This window comes from Chelon labrosus (assembly GCF_963514085.1).
Source record: "Chelon labrosus genome assembly, chromosome: 15".
Taxonomy (NCBI): Eukaryota; Metazoa; Chordata; class Actinopteri; order Mugiliformes; family Mugilidae; genus Chelon; species Chelon labrosus.
Window position 1 is genome coordinate 8,358,758 of NC_140348.1, and position 20,426 is coordinate 8,379,183.

The following is a 20,426-nucleotide window of genomic DNA, read 5'->3' on the forward strand; positions in this document are numbered from 1 at the left end:
TCTGTGCGCACATCACGCGTGGAAAGGACTGCGGGGAATGAGAATGACAGCAAGCAGCACCAGCACCACCAGCCACAGCGACGCTTATAAATAAAAGCGACCCGCAGCTGCACGGACCAGAGCGGTAGACCGTGATATCTCGGCGGGGAAGCCACCGCAGTTCCGTTGCAACTGACACGCGGCGAGCCCTTTCTTGCATCTCTTTGTGTTAGACAAGCGTTGGATTACGGCGTCTTTTTACTGCAGAGGAGAGAAAACCGGTCGGAGGAGGTGAACGGGTTCGGGCCTCGGCTGGAGGAGGAGGAGTGACGTCGCAATCCATGAACACACACACACACAGGCTGCCGCTGCGCCTGCCACGATCTCAATGTGGGGAAATGACCGCGAGTGACCTCAAAGGAAACACTGTATTTTAACGACTGTTCGCCTCTTTTATTTTAAACGACATTGTGGCAAAATGTACGCCACAGTTTAGCTTGGCATTTTAAGGTGATAGGGGGGTATAATAAGGCGTTCGCCGGTTGCACAGCTGTCTCATTAGCTTGCATGCTAATATTAGCTAGCTAAGCTAAAGTAGCTTGGTTACTGTTGCTAGTGTTCGGGCTCTTACGTTCTGTTTCCTGCAGATGCTAAGCTAAGCTAGGCTAGGCTAGGCTAGCTGCTGCCATGGATAAAGCCAAGTCAATGATGGACAAGAAAGGAGCGTCGGGACCTTTTCATGTCAACAATGGGCAGAGCCAGAGGGGGTTTCACGGCCACGTCGTTGTGGCAGCTAACGGCAGCGGCAGTGCATTCGGCTCCGGGGCCGGACCCAACAGCAGCTCGTTTGAAAACATGCATCACCTGCACCGCGGAGAAGATGCGGAGTGCAACGGGTCCCCGGCCAAGAGGTGCAGGCTACGGAGGAGGACGGAGTCTATCAGGCGGCATAGACCCCGTAAGTAAAACCGAGTTATTTTAACCACTGTTGTTCAACTATTCACAGTCATTGCTCTGACATGATTTTTCTCATGATGTGTTGCTTGGTTGACACAAACCGGGTTGACTCTGCAGCTACTGTGCAATAGCGATCGGCCGTTGTTTACACAACCGTCTTGTAAAACAAGGGAAACCACCTCTGACACCAAGTATTCCCCGCTCACCGCCTCGTCTTTTGCTGATTTTATTATAGCTTCGTGATTAATCTACGTTTTAGATCACAATATTGTCTCTTCGGATCTCCTGTTTTTGATCAGGCTGATCTGTCCAATCTACAAGCTTGCCGTCGTCAGGGAGACCTCCTTTTGTTTTTATGAACCCTCAAGTTGCATTTGGAGCGCTGTGATTGGTCGGTCTCCGGTGGTGAAAAAGCTCCTGATAAGTGGGCTTGGCTTGCCTCAGCCAATCAGCGTTCGACTCTTGTCTACAGTAGGACGTGTGAATGGTCCGGAGCCCCGCCCACTTATTTACCGAGTGTTTCGGATGATGTGAGGATCATCCTGTTAAAGTTTGCGGTATTAACGCAGAATGTGTGAAACTGTCGTTTTCTTCGCTGTGTGAAGTCTGTTCTGGCATCCAAGACTCTTTTGGGGTTCTGTAAATTTGCTCCGTTAAGATTATTTAATATCGTTTTTTGTATTTTTTATTTTTTTACTCACCTGTGACAGTGAGCTGATATTTCGCCTTATCATGAAGCTTATAAGTGAAAAGAAACCAGGTAAGTCGGTTTGGTTTCATTATATTAAGGTTATAGAAAGAAATTGAATCTATCTTTGACTCAGTACTCACTCCATAACTTGTCAGGCTGGCGTAAAAAAACGCCTCTTCTTTCTACTGATTACCATCACAGTTTATTGTTTCACTCAGACAGCTGAGAGTGTTGCTCATTTAAAACACCTCTTTGCATGTGCTGTTAAAGTCCTACTGTTGCAGACAGACAGTTGCTGTGAGATTTGGCTCTTCCATCAGTCTCTTGGGTTTTGTTGTGGCAGTGTGTGTGGCTGTCATGGTAAAACTAGTTCCTGCGTCTGTGGAGATGTTTGCAGGGAGACCGGCTGCAGGGTTAGGAATTGGTTTCCAGATCACCCAGACGGCATTCCTTCATTCTTTCCATCCATCACAACATAGTTAAGGCAAGGTGGAGAGAGGAAGGAAAGGGTCAGGGCAGAATCTTTTTCTGCTTTCTAGAAAATTGAAAAACTGTCCAATGAAATCAATTTAGCAGTTATAATGCTGAGAAAAGCATGTCACAGTATAATCAATATATTTCAAGTTTGCAAGTAGCAACTTTTAATACTAAATTGTAAATATTGTAATTACGTCTCTATCAATTGTTGCTTGTCATGTAGTCGTTAGCAAATATGTTTAAAACTGATACCAGTGGTCTAAGAAGACAAAATATCCAGTGCATTATGATAAAACAGAATTACTTCTTTTGCTCACAAAGACGCGCTGAAAGACACTACAGTATGTCCTGTGGATTCTCTATCTGTGACTGTGATGAGATAATTCACTTCAGTTGTACCGAAGTGTTGAAAAGCTAGATAAACCAGTAAGAAACATGAATACGACCATGATAAAACTTCACTGTCCGCAAACCTAACATTGATTTCTTACATTATGATCTATGATGAAGAATTGACTAATTATTGTATAAATGTGATGCTGCAGGCATCAGCAGGAAGACAGCGATGCTTTGCTATTTTGAAATGTCCGGCCAGAGCTCCTCAGCTTTATGGTGGAGTTATCCTTGGATGGAGGCCAGTTGTCCCAATAAACCCGCATAACACACTGAGCTTTTTCTGCCCTGGGGGCACTTTTGTCCTCAGACTTTTGTTTTTCCTAGACAGGGTTTGAGGTGGTTTAGGAAATGGGGTTACTTTTGGGAAACCCGGCCTGTAGCAGCCCTTGTTTGAGCCAGGAGTAACTTTTTTTGCAAAAACATTTTGTGCAAGTTAACTTATTGTTTAAAACGTCCTTCTGAGATATTGTAATATTTTTCACACTTTTTCCTGTCATGACTGACTGACCTCAAAAAGATAGTATGAAGTCATCTTGGGGAGTTTTAAAACAGAGCAAAAATGTACCAGTAATAATACTGCATACTCTTGATATCATAATGTCATGTCTTCTATGGAGTATTCAATAGTGGGCTGAATAGATGGGTGGGCGGTCAAGATAATCCTGGCCATCCAGCACAGGGAATTTACCAATAGTAACAGAGCAAGAGAGTGTAGGAAACCTTCACTTTCAGCTCATCAGCTTCATATTCATGGTTCATGGTTTGTTTGTGTGTTGAACAACTGTTGCAGACCGCTACGTCCATGTGTAAATGGGACACGTGTCTTTGGAGGAGCAGTATTGCACCATCACATCTGCTGTGTGGGGTCACCTTAAATTACAAACAGCTCAGCAGTGTTAGGAAGCTGTATTTTTGCTGATCTTTAGCATTTAGGTCCATTGCAGCGCACATGTTAGATTAAAATATACAGATTTGTAATACCGTAATAGAATTGTTAAGTGGAACTGGAATTTACTCTACAGATGAATTGAGCTGATAATGTACGTGGAGTTATGCATACAGCTTCATAGTGATTTTAGACTGGAGTCGTACTTCTGACTTCTGTGCTGTAGGTCTACACGGATGTTTACGTACATCTTTGGAGAAGTGTAATTCTTGCATTACGCCACAGCTAGCCAAAACAATACTAATACGTTTAATTTGCAAGGCCACTAGTTGGTATTGTCTTGGTAGAAAAACGGCCGCGCATAAAATCCAACTGATGCCCAGAATGCAGTGTTTGGTCTCAGGTTTTTAGATGTGACTCAGTGTTTTGACTCCGTTACAGATAATAGGGTGACATGATAGAAAAAAAGATGAACGAAAACATAGTTGGAAGTGGGATAGATTTCATAGTGACACAGGTGTTGGGGGTGTGCTTGGTTTCTGTGGGGTGGAGGGGTCATCAAATTCAAATTAAAGCCACAATTGAAACTCACCGGATGTTTCTGGGTTCAAGTGTTGACTTTCTCATTTTAAAGGGAGGATCCTGCAATTAAGTACTATGGCACACCCAGTGTCCCGCTCGTTTGGATCAACCATTACAGCCTGAGCACAAGTGTTAAATTAGTAAACAAATAACTCCCATAAAGAAGTCAGGTTTGCCATAAAGCTCTGTCACAGGTTTTGTCAATGTTCTACTACTGTTCTTTGTAGGTGAATGGTGAAAAGTCTGTGCTAACAAGTATCAGTGAGGCTGTAGGCAATTCCAGGAGGGGGAGATTTGGTCAGAGATCATGTAAATTAAGATGAGGGGAAGTGTACAGCCCACCCAAAAACCGACCGAAACTACTTCTCCTATCTGAAGCTGTGAAATCCTGCATCGGTTTAGTATCTCTGAGAAACTAAAAAGGTCTCACAGTCTTTCTTCCTGTTAAATCTGTTGTCTTATATTTAGTAGACATAATACACTTGATAGCTGCTCAATTCTACCTTAGGAGGTACACACAGATATAATAGTAACAGCTGCATTGCCAAATCTTGCTGCAGGTATTAACGCATTCGATGTATCAGTCGAATTGCCCTAGTGGTAGTTAAAAGTGCTCATGACAGCCACCATGTCATCATAATACAGTATGTCTCAATGTCATCAGGATAAAACTGACCAGCTACTATTTATGAGTTTATGACATTGTAAATTGATGACCTTTGAATTTGCAAATGTTGAAGTAACATTGTCATGGCCATTTTTCACGATTTTGAAACATTGTATTGTCTTAATGATTTTTTGCCTCATGTTCCCTGTGTCTGGACCAAACAGTTGCAGCGAGGAGGCACATAAGTTGTGCACCTTAGTGAAAAGAAATAACTCGTCATACTTGTTAGTGGCAGTAGTCTGTATTTGTCTTTCAAAACCTGAAGCACTAGTATTAGCTGGGATGCTTGAAAGCTGGGAGGCTAGGAAGAGCTACAAACCGTTATACAGAGCTGGCCTCTCGTTAAGTATGCTGATTAGTTGGTCTTCAGTTTATTCAATTTATATGATCATATTATTGTGTCATTTTTCTAAATTATTTCAACTCGTGTTCTAAGCTGATAAGCCATCAGTGTGATTTCTGAACAACTCGTTCCAGTGCCAATTGTCTGACTGGTGTCAACGGTGTGAGAGACACAGCCAAAAGAGAGACACGGCCAAAACTAGGGTCACAGATGCTCATCAATGGTCCAGCGCCTGCCAGCAGGGCCCATCAGTCTGGTGTGCCACGGCCTTTAGAGTGCAAAACCTGAGAGGAGGGAATACTTGGCATTTAAATGATAGTGGGAGATTTATTTTTTATCTGTTGACTGGTTGATTGAATAAATGAGGTCTACTGTAGTAGCAATGGACACTACAAGCAACACTACAGCACAAAAACAGGTAGAAAGTTAAAGCAGTATCATTGAAGTTACGGCAATAGTACTGCGATTAGTACTGTGATAATAATCTGAACTGTGTTTGTTAGCAAAAGTAAGTAAAACTGATGCACAACAGAACAGAGAAGGACAATAATGGTGAAACCCTGAATCAGGACAAAACCTCCTGTTATACTTTGTAGTGTACAGTGTTTCAACTGCCTGCTGGTGGATTTTCTTGTCTTATCAAAGGACAGGACAGCTAAACTTGATCAGGAACGCAACTGTTGCTCTTGTCTCTTTGCAGTGACACACACATACACCTAGCCTTTCTTAGAAACCTAGGGCTAAATCTCAAGCCATTCAAAACTTAATAGGACGATCGTGTCTGATAATCTCCGATGTCCTGTTGGAAGGTTTAACAGTTAGCATAGTGGGAAGATACATTTATCAGAGCTTCAAAACTGTAATTAAAATCAGACTATGCCCTCATACAAACTGGCTCTACCATACAGGCATGCAGTGTGAAGCAGGTGTGTGTAAGGCCAAAGACCTTTCACCTACATGAAAACAAACCACACTCCCACCCAGCTCCTTGCCACACTGACCTTTGGCTGTGTGTTTGAGCAATGTGTGTGTCGCTGTGATTTTTAAATAGAAAAGTGGGCACTTAGGGTAACTGTAGGACACACTTGAAAGGGGGAAATTTGATTTTGTTTTATATTTTTCCCTTATTTATGGAAGGAAGTTCAAGGATTGAGTTTTTTCAGTAGTGCTTTAGTGTTTGCCTCCAGGCAGCAACACTCAAGGGGATTTAAATGCCTTGGTCTAAGGTTGACAGGAATTCTGAAGAACTGCTAAATGAGTTTCAGGTTTATGTGCAAGTTCAGCCATGTTTCCTTACATCAGTGACAGCAAAGCAGAAATGTTTCCTCCGGCATCGTGTTTCCTATTTGTTCTCTGCACAGCAGAGTGATCATTGGGGGAAAAAAAAAAACAATCGATAAATGTCAAAGTACTACTACTACTTCATAATTTAGAGGATGCTTATGGTTAATACATGAACTCAGACTTCACTGATTAGGTAGATGTTATTATTTTAAATACATGGTACAACTATGACATATGCCACAAGAAATACTTAAATAACATGCCTGTTCTGCACATATCATGCACGATACTAAGAGAATGAAAACTCCATTGTAGGCCACGTCTTTGCCTTGAAGTAAATGGACTTTATATGTGTTTGTTATTGAAACTGGAGGCATTTATTAATCCTACAAGGAAGTTATCAGGCTGTTCGTTATTATTTGCTAAGCTAATTTCTCCCAGGACAGCATCCGTCCAGAGGAACTGACACACTGAGGGCAAAGCAATTACAGCACAGTAATGCATTTTTCATGATGTGGAAACTTTGGACCGACATAGCTAATGTTGACCTTCTTGAGTCAGGGAGGTCTCCAGAGCGTTTCACAATGGATCTAATAATGCCAAAGGACTGGCAGACAGGAATGTTAGTGTCAACATTGTCCTCACATTCAGTTAAATGTGTTTGACATCCTTTCTCTGATATCATCCATTGTAACAAACATTGGTTTTACAGTTTTTGTGGCCATTGATTTTTATGTTGACACACATGGTGGGAGGGAATTACCCATTTTGGAGCTTATAACGGTACCGGGACTGTCCTTATAGGGTTTTTGGATTATTATTGTATTTCTATACATTTCCAAACTGTACATATTATAAGCCATCTTACTCCAGGTGCCTGGCGATGCGTCTCAGCTCTTGTATACAGCAGTGTAGTGTTTTCCCTATCATCAGCCTTATTCTCTCTAAGACGTTACACACAATCTTTGTTATTGTTCAGCCAAATAAAACAAAGGAGGTCTTCTTCTTGGTGTCTTGAGGTCGCTCCCTCTCGTCTTTTACTTTACATACAGTGTGTCAAACAGAGCTGCATAGCAGGCCTGTTTATAGAGTAGATGTGACACAGACACGTGTGGCATGTTTGCACACAGCTGTCCACATGTGCTGAAGGCTGAACATGGGGTTCCTTAAGGCGTTAAACTTCGCTGATAACATTGGGGTAAAGGTTGAAACTGTGCATGTGCAACAACTTCTGGCATATTTATTGATAGGATAGGATCAGTCATTTACTGCAATAGTCTGTCCATATTAAGTCATTGATTGTTTAATAAAGTGTGTGGATTTTCCTCCTTTACTTATAGATGTCTTCCTTACCACTATTGTTTCATTGTAGTTTTAGTGTCAGGAAATTCCATTATGTCAACATCTAATTCTGAGAAAGGAAATGAAAGCTTTATTTTGCAAACACGCATATAAGTGGTCACAGGAATGTCATCAATTTAAAATACTGTCTCCTTGCAACTGAAAATATCAATATAATATTTATTTCAGGCAGTAGATAATAATTTCTGGTTATGAGATGTTCAAAATAAAGAATTTTGGTTGTTTTAATATGAATTTTAATCATGTCATGTGTTGGTTGCAAGTGTGTTTTTGGCTGAGGTTGTGGAGGAAAATGTGATTGTCACTTGAGGCAGTCGCCGTCATGTACTTTGGCTGGCCTCCTTGCTTGCAGTGTTACCTTTCATGATATCAGAGGCAGGTGTAAGGCAGAACTGTGAAATGTTCCCAGCATTTCTCAGCTTTGGTGCTCGGTACAAGGTTTGAAGGTGAAGCTGCCGACCTCATTAAAGAAAGCTGCTGTGGGAAGCACGTGTAGATTGTCCTGGTGTTCCTGCTTTGTGATAAAACAGAAAATTTAAAGAACCAAAGACATATTGTCACAGGTGTAAAATAGGAAACCAGCCATAGAATAAAAACACAACTCATCTATGTTTAGTAATGTTACTAACTATGTACATCAGTTTATCAGATCCACTTAGAGACAATGAAGATGCCACTGGTTAATCCTCCAGTGTGTGCACTTGATCTGTCTATAAAATCTATGCATTTCAGTTCTTGTTTACAGACAATCGTGCAGGTCAGTGGGTGAGAGGGGACTGTAGCAAAAAGTCAGCCAAACAACAAATGACGTTATAGGTGACCCCTGCTGAAAGTAACCTAACACTAACAACTGCTGCTGTAATATCGGCAGGTAGCATTAGCTACTGCGGTGCTAGCAGTCATACACTTTGGTTTAGTTACTACTGGGCATAAAAGAGCGTCTTAAGGTCTTTACTGATAATTTATTTATTGTCATTAAAATAGTTGGAACAAAAAAAATATGAAACAACTTTGGACGATTAACAAATCAATGACAGAACATTTTTGTGTGTATTATTAAATATTAAAGTAAAATACTTATATTATAGTATACAGTAACACAGTAAGAGTACCACAGACTACAAAACAAAAAATGAAAAAAAAAAAATGCACTATTATAGGCAGTGAGCATGTATACCGTTTTAAAATTACAATGCTCCTTAAAGAACCTTAAAGAAGAAAACAGGAAATCATGTGTTACATGATTTACAGGCCGAATCAATTCGATTCGGATTCGGTGTCCCGATTCAATATCAAGTCACTTAGAGGTATTTCAGTTTTGAAACAATTTTGCTTAAAACTAAATCTAATATTGTCATTGGTTCCGGAGATTTGTGGTATTTCCACCGTATTTTACCTGTAGTTGTCACATGAGGACTAATCTCTTTGCAGTGTCTAGCAACATTTGCTGTACGAAACCAGTCTCACGAGGCCGCAGTGAGATTTCTAATGAAATCATGCGGGAAATCGTATGTGTTGAAAAGAATCCTAGGATTTTATGAATCGATATCGGATCTTTCAAATCAATATTGATTTGAAGCAGAAAGTCTTTTTTTAAAAGCCAGCCCTAATGGTTTACAATTTTAGTTTTGGACTTTTTAGCATTTATTATTATTTGGACAAGGAGAAGACACAGACAGTAAGGCCAGAAAAATAATGAGATCTTAAACTGTAATCCTCCTCAGTTTATGCACCCATACACTGTACACCTCCTTTACTAGTGAGCTGTGAGGTCCCCTCAGGAATTCAATAGTTTATAACTGACTGCAGGTCCAAACACTCGTATACTACATGATATTGCACATTCACTTTTCTAGATCACAACAAACAGTATCATATCAGACACTAGATATGATTCATGATAAACACTAGATTGAAAGTTGTGTAGCACTTCAAGGCTGTAACTTGCAGCACTTACAGTATATGCCACTACTGGGTTTCCCAATACAAGGACTTTATCTAACACAACAAGTGTTCCTAACTTACGTTACATGAAATCCGTGTTTACAAGTGCTTCTCCCGTGACCTGGAATCCCAAAACTCAAATCTGGTGGCTCTAATCTAAAGGTGGACTTTGCCTCAATAAGCCAGACAGAGTCACTGTGTTCCCTGCAGCAGTCTGTTGTGAAATAGTCACATCTCCTGATCATCATGTCAGGGCCACGCTGACAGCACAAAGAGGACCAGATTGTCTGCATGCTGACTTTTAGTGCCTGATGCTCTGGTATTCCAGTCAATCCAGTTCAGTGTTTTACTAGGAATAACTATGTTTTTTGTCTTTAGAGATCATGAAACACGGATAGTCTAAGCAACACTGCAGATCTTTTACAGACAAATATTTGCATTCTGTGAGTTATAATCCATCAAGTAAAACATCTTAGTACCATATAAACCTTTGGCCTAAGTCCAGTACAAAAGTCCAGACTCTTGAACTGCTTGTTCGGTACTTATTACAGACTCACCATATAAACAATTATTCAGGAAGAGAAGGGGAAAGTCTTATATAACAAATAAATTCAATAGGTAGATAATCATCCTAATTTTTTAACATATATACAAAAAATAATGTTTTCTCTGTGATTGAGTTTGCCGTGTCTTGGTTTCTCCCCACCATCATGCACTAAATAGATGGATTCAATGCATTCTTTCGGTAAATGCTGCAACTTTCCACAACAACAACATGTTTAAGGGAACACGTGTTGTCTTGCACAGGATTTTCATTGTTCCAAACTCTAGACACACTGACTGGTCAAAATGGCTCTGCCTGTTTCAAATGTCATGCGTTAAGCTTCCCTCGTCATTCCTCTTTCACCTCCGTAAAGCTCAAGTAAAGACTCAAAAACTTAAATATCAAATATCAAAGAGCAGAAGAATACTTCCTCTCTGCTTTGACCCTCAGTAACCTCACTGTGTTACCAGGACTGTTATCACACCATATTTCAAACGCATGCTCCATTCAGAACTTTGGTATTTATTGACCGGCCAATGCAAACAGGAGTGGATGGGTGCAGGTGGCTTCTAAAAATAGCACCATACGCACACCTAGAAGAGAAGACGGAAAATACAGTTTGATTAGTTGCTCTGTGTCTTTCCTTTAGCCGTTTCGGAAACACTTGGACGTGCTGTCTCTGGATACAATGTGCTTTTGTTGATCCACAAATATACCACACCAATTTCAAAATGGCCCCAGTGTTCTTCTACGTGGTCACATTTTTCAGACAGATTGTCTAGTTAACTGCAATTCTATTTATTTAGTTTTGCTTATATTTTGCCAGCCATAACACTTATTTTCTTTATTGATTAATCTGGTTTTATTGATTATGATTTCGATTAATCATTTGGTTTTACAATTATGTAATAAAAGAGGAATAAATTATCGTAATAGGAGCATGGGAATGCGCCATTTATATTTGATAAACCAACTGAAATTATTCAGTTTATTAAAGTAATTAAATTTAAACTGATTAATTATATATAATTATTTGGGCTCAAAATATGCAAATAAAGCCTGTGATCTGAACTGAAGAAATTAAATGTAGTGTGCAAGGCAAATGTATTTGTTGTTTAGCAGGGCGTAGTAAACATCCTGCTGTATCAGTTGTCTTCCATCCACGTTAGTAAGTCTGACGTTAATTGAATTAAATTGATCGAGAGATCTAAAACGCAACTACACAGGAAGAGGAGAATGGCAGAATAAAAATAGAGGTAAAGTGAAAGGGAAAAGCAAAAACTGAGGGAGCAAGAGAGGAGAATACGTGGCAGAGATGTGGGGAGATGGAGAGAGGAAGAGAAAGGAAGATGGATGTTGTGTATGAGACCGCAGTCGAGGCTGAGAGACGGAGAGGAGAAGCTGAGTGAAAGAGCAAATGGGAGGCTGAGAAGAGGAGATGCTGATGGGAGGGGGGTGATCTGTTTCCATGGCGACCTTGGGTATTGTTGAGCTGTGGTGGTGTTTTTTTTTTTTTTTCCTGTTCAGTTGTGCTGGAAGATTTTCGTGCTGAACTCGATGTTCGAACCAAGTTACTGTCAAGACCCTTCTCAGTTCATCTCCAGCCTTCTCTGTGCACCGACGTTACTGCTGCTTTACTGCTGCATGTGCATGTAGGATGTGAGCTCATACCAGAGATACACTCACTTGCATTTCATTAGGTAAACCTGTAAAAACGGCCTGCTCTAAATGTTAGCTTCATGAACATTATGGTATTTGGCATTTGTTGAAAATAACTGAGAGGCTGGGGTTTGTGTTATTATTGAATTGTATTGTGTTGTAACGACATATGTTTTTATTATTTTGACAAACTCTTTTTAGTTTAATATTTAATTTTAATTTAATTCAGTTCAGATTCTAGCACCACAAATTACATACTCCCAAATGATCAGACAGTTGAATCACCGCCTCTCTGATGCTGTCTCAACATAAACTGAACATTAGAACAGCCATGAAGCTAAGCTTTAGTGCAAGACTGTTGGATTAGAATACATTTTCACTAGTGTACCTAATGTTTTGCAAGTGAGTATATGTCACAGGTTAATCACAGGTTGTGACTGACTGGGCTGGAATTAACTATTCTATATAAAAATGAAAAGTCTGAAGATATAACCAAAACTGGTGTTGGACTGTTGCTTGGGCAAAATAAGCCACTTAAAGGCATTGTCTGATATGATGGGCATTCTAGTTCTTGTTGGACTATTGTTCTTGTTCTAAACGTTTCATCAAAACCCACTACAACATAGAGAGAAGCAGAAACTAAGAGAAGGTGTTGCATTTGAGTGCACATGTAGCAAATGAAACGGAATTTTAATATGAACATAAATTCATAACCAAGCTTATTTTTTTTTCTCTTGTTCTCTTCTTATTTTCTGGTATTATTCTATCCATAATATATTGTTGTACGTCCACTTATCTTACAGTGGGTTTAGCTCTGTAAATTTATTTTTTCCCCATGCATTAAGTGAATAGTCTTTTTTAAAGATGCAGATTTGTCATGCTGATCTGTATGATGTCTTGCTTTTTAAAAGCAAAGAGATTAATTACAGTCTCTTTTCATCTCAGCCTTCCCCTGGTTTGGTATGGACATCGGTGGGACCTTGGTCAAGCTGGTGTACTTTGAGCCAGTCGACATAACTGCAGAGGAAGAACAAGAAGAAGTGGAAAACCTCAAGTCCATCCGCCGCTACCTCACCTCAAACGTGGCCTATGGTATGTCTGTTCACACACACACACACACACACTCACACACACATGCACCCGTGTGCTCTCAGATAGGATAGGACCAGATAGATCCTGAAGCTTCAGCTCACCACACTGAATAGTCTTTAGGTCATTAGAATGTTAAAATGAAAACACAACACAAATCAGGCAGGAAACCTGTGTTTTAATAACCACTATTCCTTGCGCTCTCAGGTAAAACGGGCGTCCGCGACGTCCACCTGGAGCTGAGGAACTTGACCATGTGTGGCAGGACGGGGAACCTGCACTTCATCCGTTTCCCAACGCAGGCCATGCCCCGTTTTATTCAGATGGGACACGACAAGAACTTCTCCAGTCTGCACACAACACTCTGCGCCACAGGAGGAGGAGCGTACAAGTTCGAGAATGACTTCAGAACGGTGAGTGTACGACCAGACACTCACCAGAAGAAGTCTGTTTAGTATAAAGTACAAATATTTATTTAACGCCTGGTTGCAACAGTTAACTGCTTAATAAATTGATTGATTGTCCAAAATTTTTTAATTGATTACTCTTCAAACTATTTTAACACAAACATTTCACAGTTCCAGCTCCTCAAATCGATGTCTTACTTTTCTTTGTCTAACATTTGTCATAGAAGATGATACATTTATTGACTAGAAAATAAACAGTCAGGAAAAAATTATGACTGTAAATTAAATTGTTCTTTGGAGCCACAGTTACTGTGATACTAATTAGGCCTCGTAGTCATCTCTGTTTCATTTACAGTTAACAGCATTATATTTCTTAACAGTTACACTCTAATTTGAGCAAACATTCCTCTCTGCCTCAGTGTCCTTGAATTTGAGACGTACAAATGACCTTAACACATTTGTCTGGTGTTTTCCCAAATGTTTACCTGTTTGGTAATTGGTGCTTTTTATATCTGCCTGTCTCACTACCTGAGTTCGTTGACCCTGTCTTGTGGTGCAGTAGGATCAATGAACTCTCTTTTGGCACTGCAGCACTTAACTTGAGTTTATGGAGCTCAGATCTGACATATTTTTGGTTCTGCATCAGATAGGCAGGTACCTAAATACACTATAGTTCCATACCCCTCGCTGTAGTTTATGTCAAGCTGCAGGGATTCAGACTAAAACAGCAGTATTTGATCTGAAATGTGCCTCCTACACACCATCTTCTCAGAGTCCTTCTCTCTTCTATGTGTTGCAGTGATTTAAGTAAAAGTGACCGTTCAGTATTTATTAGCTCCAACTCCAACATGACCAGCCTGTTAGCAGTCGCCGTGGTTTGACGTACACAGACAAACTCAACATAGCTGATTAGACGACTAGCGTTTTAGCAGCATAATTACAGAGCGAGTCCGACACACCAGCGCAGAAGTATGTATGCCTACACCAACATAGGCTTAGACGCCCAGTCTTTAGCAGCTAAATAGCGTCTTTTCAGTTTGTTAAGCCTCCTCGTTTTGTGCTGCAGATGGCTGACCTGGAGCTGCTGAAGCTGGATGAGCTGGATTGCCTGATCCGTGGCCTACTGTTCGTCGACCGGATGGGCTTCAACGGACACCCGGAGTGCTACTACTTCCAGAACCCGTCAGACACTCAGAGCTGTGTGAAGAAGCCCTGCACGCTGGACAATCCTTTCCCTATGCTGCTGGTCAACATCGGCTCTGGGGTCTCCATACTGGCAGTGTACTCTGAGAACAACTACAAACGGGTGACTGGGACCAGGTGAGGAGGACAGACACCTATTTATATTTATACACACACACCAATTAACAGCAGCAAAATCACGGGAAGAGGGGTTTCGGTTTCGGTTCATTGTTCAGTCTCAAGATCAGGAAGGGAGGGAAGAAGTGTTAGTTAAAGAGTGAATTAATCAAGATCTGACTGCAGTTTGGTGGAAGCAGGTTTCCAGTCTGAGCCAAACCATTTTCTAAGAAAGCTTCCTTGAGCATGAAAAGTAAAATTATAAATAGATTAGAATAGAATAGAATGTATTTCCATTTACACAGGTACAAGGGAGTACAGGTACACTGGAATACTTGTGCAAGGTTCCCTGAGTCAGTCTAAGGTAAACATTTTAAATAGCAGCAGAGAATGAGAAATAAATCCTAAATACACACTATTATTACTAAAATATAAACAAGAAATATAAAAGTACCCAGTAGGTAACATTGTTGCACATTGTGGTGAATAAAAATAATAGCTCTCTGTATATCAGAGAAACAGTCCAGTCTGTGAGGTGTGTGATGTGATTGTTTGTAGAGAGGTGTTCTTGATATGGTTATTCCTTCCAGTCTGGTTGTCCCTCTCTGTCATCCTGATAGTGGCTGTTATAGAAACTGTTATAGAACCGTGACCTGTAATTATTGATGCCCTCAGGTTGAATCTTGAGACCTTCCACCTGAGCATAGAGCTAACTGGATGGTGTTTGTTGCTGAGGATGCTCTGGGCCTTTCTCTTGCAGCGCTGTGTGTAGAGTGTGTAAATAAAAGGCAGTAGCTGATGTTGACTTTTGTTAACATTTTAAACAGATCCCTGAGTGAGGAGAAACAAATATTAAGCAAATTACAGTAAAAATGAGGAAGTTAAACTGAAAAAAAACCCAAACCTTCACAGCACAGTGGCACCTACACTTTTATTATTTAAACCAGAGACAATTTTACCTTCTCAAACAACCAGAAAAACTATGGATTTTATTTGAAATCAAATAAAACTACAGTAACGACATAACCAGGCTCTGAAATGAACATATAAACTGAAACACTGGGGTGAAATGAATTACAAGATTTCAGTATTGGGAAACGGGTGCTGGCAAGAAGGGAGGAGAGGACGATTTCCACAGATAGATTGTCAAGCATCTTTCCAGTCTGGCCTAAGTTTGTTCACAACTAAAAAACATATTTTGTTTAAGAGTTTGGAACTTGGAATTTCATCAGTAAATATGTTCAAAGGTGAAGGTGTAGCTTTAGCTCTTCTGCCTGAAGCAGTTGTTTGAATTCCAGCAGTAACACCTGTTATCACCTGGTGTACCTTCGCACTTATGTAACAGTTGAACTAGATGTGATTAGATAGTGTAAAAACTGACGAGAAAACAGTCCCTCCCAGACATGTTGACAACCTGTTGATGAAAAAAAAGATTTATTTAAAACTTGAACAGTTTGTTCATCTGTGAAACTAGTCCAACCAACCAAACGGCCTGTTTGAGCATGAGTTGTCATACTACACCGCCGCCGCTCATTTGTAACTTCCTTGTTCTGTAAAAGGCAATTGTGTCTTATTGCGGCTGCTCACCATGACGTAACATTGTGTGTGTACTTGTTAAACTATATTTGTGAGGACCGAGCTGGACATTTTGAATAAAGGTGGATAATTTGGACTTAGTGTGAAAGCCCCTTTAATTCAACTTGTCGTGCTTGTCGTACAAGGAAATGGAAAACATGAGCAAACTAATATGTTTGCTAGGTGTGAGTGTTGGAGGTCAAGTCAAGGTGGTGTGGTGTTTTTTAGTTTCAAAACAGCTGCCCAAGTATTTGACTGTATTTCTCCTCCCTTACCACCCTGATGTTTATTATCTCGAGCATTCGTGTCACGTTTTACAGATAAAAATGACCAATGTGACATTCATGTGATGTCTGTTAAACTGGTAAACCAGGCAGTGAAGTCTTCTTGGGGTTTGAGGATCAGATCTGCATTGTCTGAGATAACTTCTTCTGACACTCTTTCATTTATCTATTTTACTGCGGGCAGCAAACAATCACATCTTCAGTGCTGTTTCCTTTCCTTGCCCTTTTGTTCTCATCTACTCATTCCCATCTTCTTTTATTTTTCCTTATAGTCTTCCCCACTCTCAACTTTTCCAATGCCTTCTCAAACTCATCAGCATATTTTTTCCTCCCTTCTCCATCTAGTATGGTCTCCTTTGCGCTCTGTTTTAACCCCTCTCTTTCTCTTACTTCCAGTCTGGGAGGTGGTACATTCCTGGGCCTTTGCTGTCTGCTGACGGGCTGTGAGACGTTCGAGGAGGCATTGGAAATGGCCAGCAAGGGCGACTCTACAAACGTGGACAAGCTGGTGAAAGATATCTACGGAGGAGACTACGAGCGCTTTGGTCTACAGGGCTCTGCAGTGGCGTCCAGGTGAGTGTGACAGTGTTGATGGAGATACACTTCTTCTGAACGCTAAATGCGTCAATGATCATTCATAAAAAGGTTGTTGTTGTTACAAGTCCTGTTATAGACAAAGATCAAGATAAAAGATGAAGATAAAAGAGAAAAAATAACTCTTTGCCCGACATAGCATGGATGGGTCATTCTTTCCACTGACTTAATGTCAGTGCCTTTTTGCCAAGACTGCCTCCTAATCATTGTTGACTTAAATAGTTATGAAGTAAAGTCACACCCAGTATTGGGGGATGCTGATTTTATTACCAAACCATGACCAATATGCACATTTTTTAATCTAATCTTTAATCTAATCTGTTTTTTTTAATCAGAGATGAATATAAAAGACACAAAAGCATTCACCTTGGAGTTTCAGATATTAAAGATAAAACAAGTTAAAAAGTTGAATATTTACCTGCCCAAACGGATCTAAACATCACCTGTCTGTATGAATCCTGCATAGCGACTCAAAACATGAGTTTCCTTCTTAGGGTGGCTGGGCTCAGCCTTCAAGATAGGATTAGGAGCTCAGACATTGGGAGGGAGCTTGGAGTAGAAGGGCCAGTTGAGGTGGGTTGGGCATCTGGTTCAGTTCAATTCAGTTTTATTTATGTAGTGTCAATGACAATACAAATGGTCTCAAGACGCTTTACAGAAGCCAGAGCCATCTTATAAAGATGCTTCCTGGGCGCCTGTTGAAGGGTAACATATCTCAATTGTTGAATGCCCTTGGATTGCTAATGTGGTTCCAGAATGCATTGCAAGGGAGAAGGATGTCTGGAGTACCATGCTTAGCCTGTTGGACAAAAAGGATGGATGGTTAATCAAGGTTGACTTAGAAACTGGTGATTTGGTTACAACCCTAAAGTAACACATCTGTATTCATTTCTCCTCATCAAACGATGAAATCCCAACATAATGGTGAAAATGAAATATCCAAACTGTGTTGACAGAGTTAAGAACAACATACAAAGACACCTTATGCTGACATGCATGAAATGCTGGATGAAATGAGCAGTACTTGCTAATCTGGGTTCAGCATATATACTGTACATAATAAACCTACTGCAGCTCTGGGTTTAAAGGTTGATCCATAAAGCAAAGTAACAACAGATTCTGTCCCAGTGGTCAGATTGCAACCAGTGTTTCTTGTTATGGTGGTGTTCCATTCTGTCTGTGGCAAACAAGACATGTTTTCTGTTGCTTCTGAAGGTTGTTGTGACATTTGTCTTCGTTTTTTGTTTTTAACTTTTCAAGAATTCATCAGATTTAAATAGTACTCCAAGATGAGTATGTGTCTGCGTTCACACACAATATGACAGATTTTGTGTTACATGTTGTTTTACAGTTTTGGTCACATGATGAGCAAAGAGAAGCGAGACAGCATCAGTAAGGAAGACCTGGCCCGAGCCACGCTGGTCACCATCACTAACAACATAGGATCCATAGCACGCATGTGTGCTGTCAATGAGGTACACCCTCCACACCCTGTTATGTAATAACAAACATATGGGCGACATGATCGTCTTCAACAGTGAGCATATGCTGGTGTTGAAATGCTTAGAAACACAAACACACTGCCAGGTTTAGCTTGTCAGCATATCAGAAATCCACCAACACCTAAACTGGAGCTTTTCTGGTCACTCAGCATGACTAACAACAAAAAATAAACCCAATTCTGATTATACACACACTATTAATATATATTTGTGACTTCCTAACATTGATTAGTACGATATATTATATAAAATAATTATTTTTAAACGAGAGGTTTTATTTAAAGAGCCTCAAAAACTGTTTGTTTCCTTCCAGTGCACTGTTTATGTCCAAGCTGTCATGAGTTTTAAATAATCAACAATGAGCTGTCAGGCAGTTTTGGGATCGTGGGTGTTGCCATAACAGTTTACTAACTTATAAGATTTCAGTGGGAAGTGTATACAGGAGCTGGATTTGAAACGGTCTCACTCAGATTTCCTGGACTAGTCCGAGTCTTTCTGTGTGCTGTGAGCTTCTTTACAGTGTTGCCTTGTGGCATGGCGATCAAGCAGCATTGTACAGGGCTATCACTGCACGCAGAGCTGCAGCGAAGACGCTCACGCCCATCGACTGTAAAATTAAAGTGTATTTTTCTGTACAAAGCTAAACTGTGCTTCCCTGAAAGGTTTTAGGATTAAAATGCAGACATTAAAAATAATCATACCTGCTATCTGGTCAGCAAACTGGGACATACTGGCCATTAAACAGCTAATTAGTTTTTAAAAGACATGACTGAGCTATAAACAAATAAAGAAATGTGCAGGAAGGGACCTCACTTCTGTCAGAGGTGAATTACCTCATAATTAGACTTGTCCCACTGCACTAGTTGAGCCAAGCTTTTACACCCACAGTCCCTTGTTCTGAAGTGAATATTACGCAATGCAATTTACAACATGAGGACAACCTCTGTCCCTCTAAGTTAATCAAACTGTGAGTTAAACAAATATTATTTAAACACCAGGAAAAATAAATTTTTACAATCCTTGTTTTGCAATGATTTATCTATTTGAAACAATTTTGCAAACAGGATTAATAATTTTACAGTATTGGTATAAATCCAAATGCTCATCTTCTTTTAAGGACATTGCATAATGTCTGGTTATTAGCTGGAAATATATTTAAGGAAATTCAGTTATAACTCAGTTAATTACGGCACAAAAATGAGATAGTCATAGCTGAGTTTAGCACTTTAGACATTCCCGGGCTTTAAGAAAAGGTTTTCATTTTATGTTGTACATTTTAATCAACATTTGGATAGTAGCACATGTAATTGTTACTGTGGTTACCTAACTAGTACTACATGAGATACTGCGTAACCAGTTTATTGGCTCCCCAGCACCACCATGTGGTTTGAAGAAGGTGAGCACATCATTTGGAGCTGCTATTTAAATGACTAGGAAACAATATTATTTTTCCTTCTCTTTTTTCATAATTTTGGTCTTTATCAGTCAATCTGTAGAGAGATCAGAGGAAATAAGAGGAGAGAGAAATATAAACAACATCATTTAACTCATCTCTGTGGATTAAAGCAAACCAAAACATTGCAGTTCATAATCAGACAGTTTTCCTTAGTAAACTGTCTGATTGTTGCTGTTGTTGTTGCTTAGGTGTCACACGCATAAAAGGTTTTGAATAATCTGCATATTTGTACGTCTCTCCGCATCCCAGAAAATCGAGCGCGTGGTGTTTGTGGGGAACTTCCTTCGTATCAACACGGTCTCCACGAAACTGCTAGCTTATGCCATGGACTTCTGGTCCAAAGGACAGCTGAGAGCGCTCTTCCTGGAACATGAGGTGAGCACTTGACCAAAAAGCTGCAGTTCAATGTAATGAAATGAAATCGCCTTCAGAAACCTGCATCACTTCTT

At 40.2% G+C, this 20,426-nt stretch overlaps 1 protein-coding gene across 1 annotated transcript in view; it reads left to right on the top strand.

Annotated features, from left to right (window-relative positions):
- The window catches only part of pank1a (pantothenate kinase 1a), a 28,104-nt gene continuing 7,678 nt past the window's right edge, over window positions 1-20,426 (top strand). The window contains exons 1-7 of the mRNA XM_084562310.1: window positions 1-937; window positions 12,717-12,863; window positions 13,068-13,273; window positions 14,334-14,587; window positions 16,822-16,998; window positions 18,371-18,494; window positions 20,227-20,352. Coding sequence (XP_084418436.1) covers window positions 667-937; window positions 12,717-12,863; window positions 13,068-13,273; window positions 14,334-14,587; window positions 16,822-16,998; window positions 18,371-18,494; window positions 20,227-20,352 — 1,305 coding nt within the window. The 5' untranslated portion in view covers window positions 1-666. The remainder of the gene's footprint in view (window positions 938-12,716; window positions 12,864-13,067; window positions 13,274-14,333; window positions 14,588-16,821; window positions 16,999-18,370; window positions 18,495-20,226; window positions 20,353-20,426) is intronic.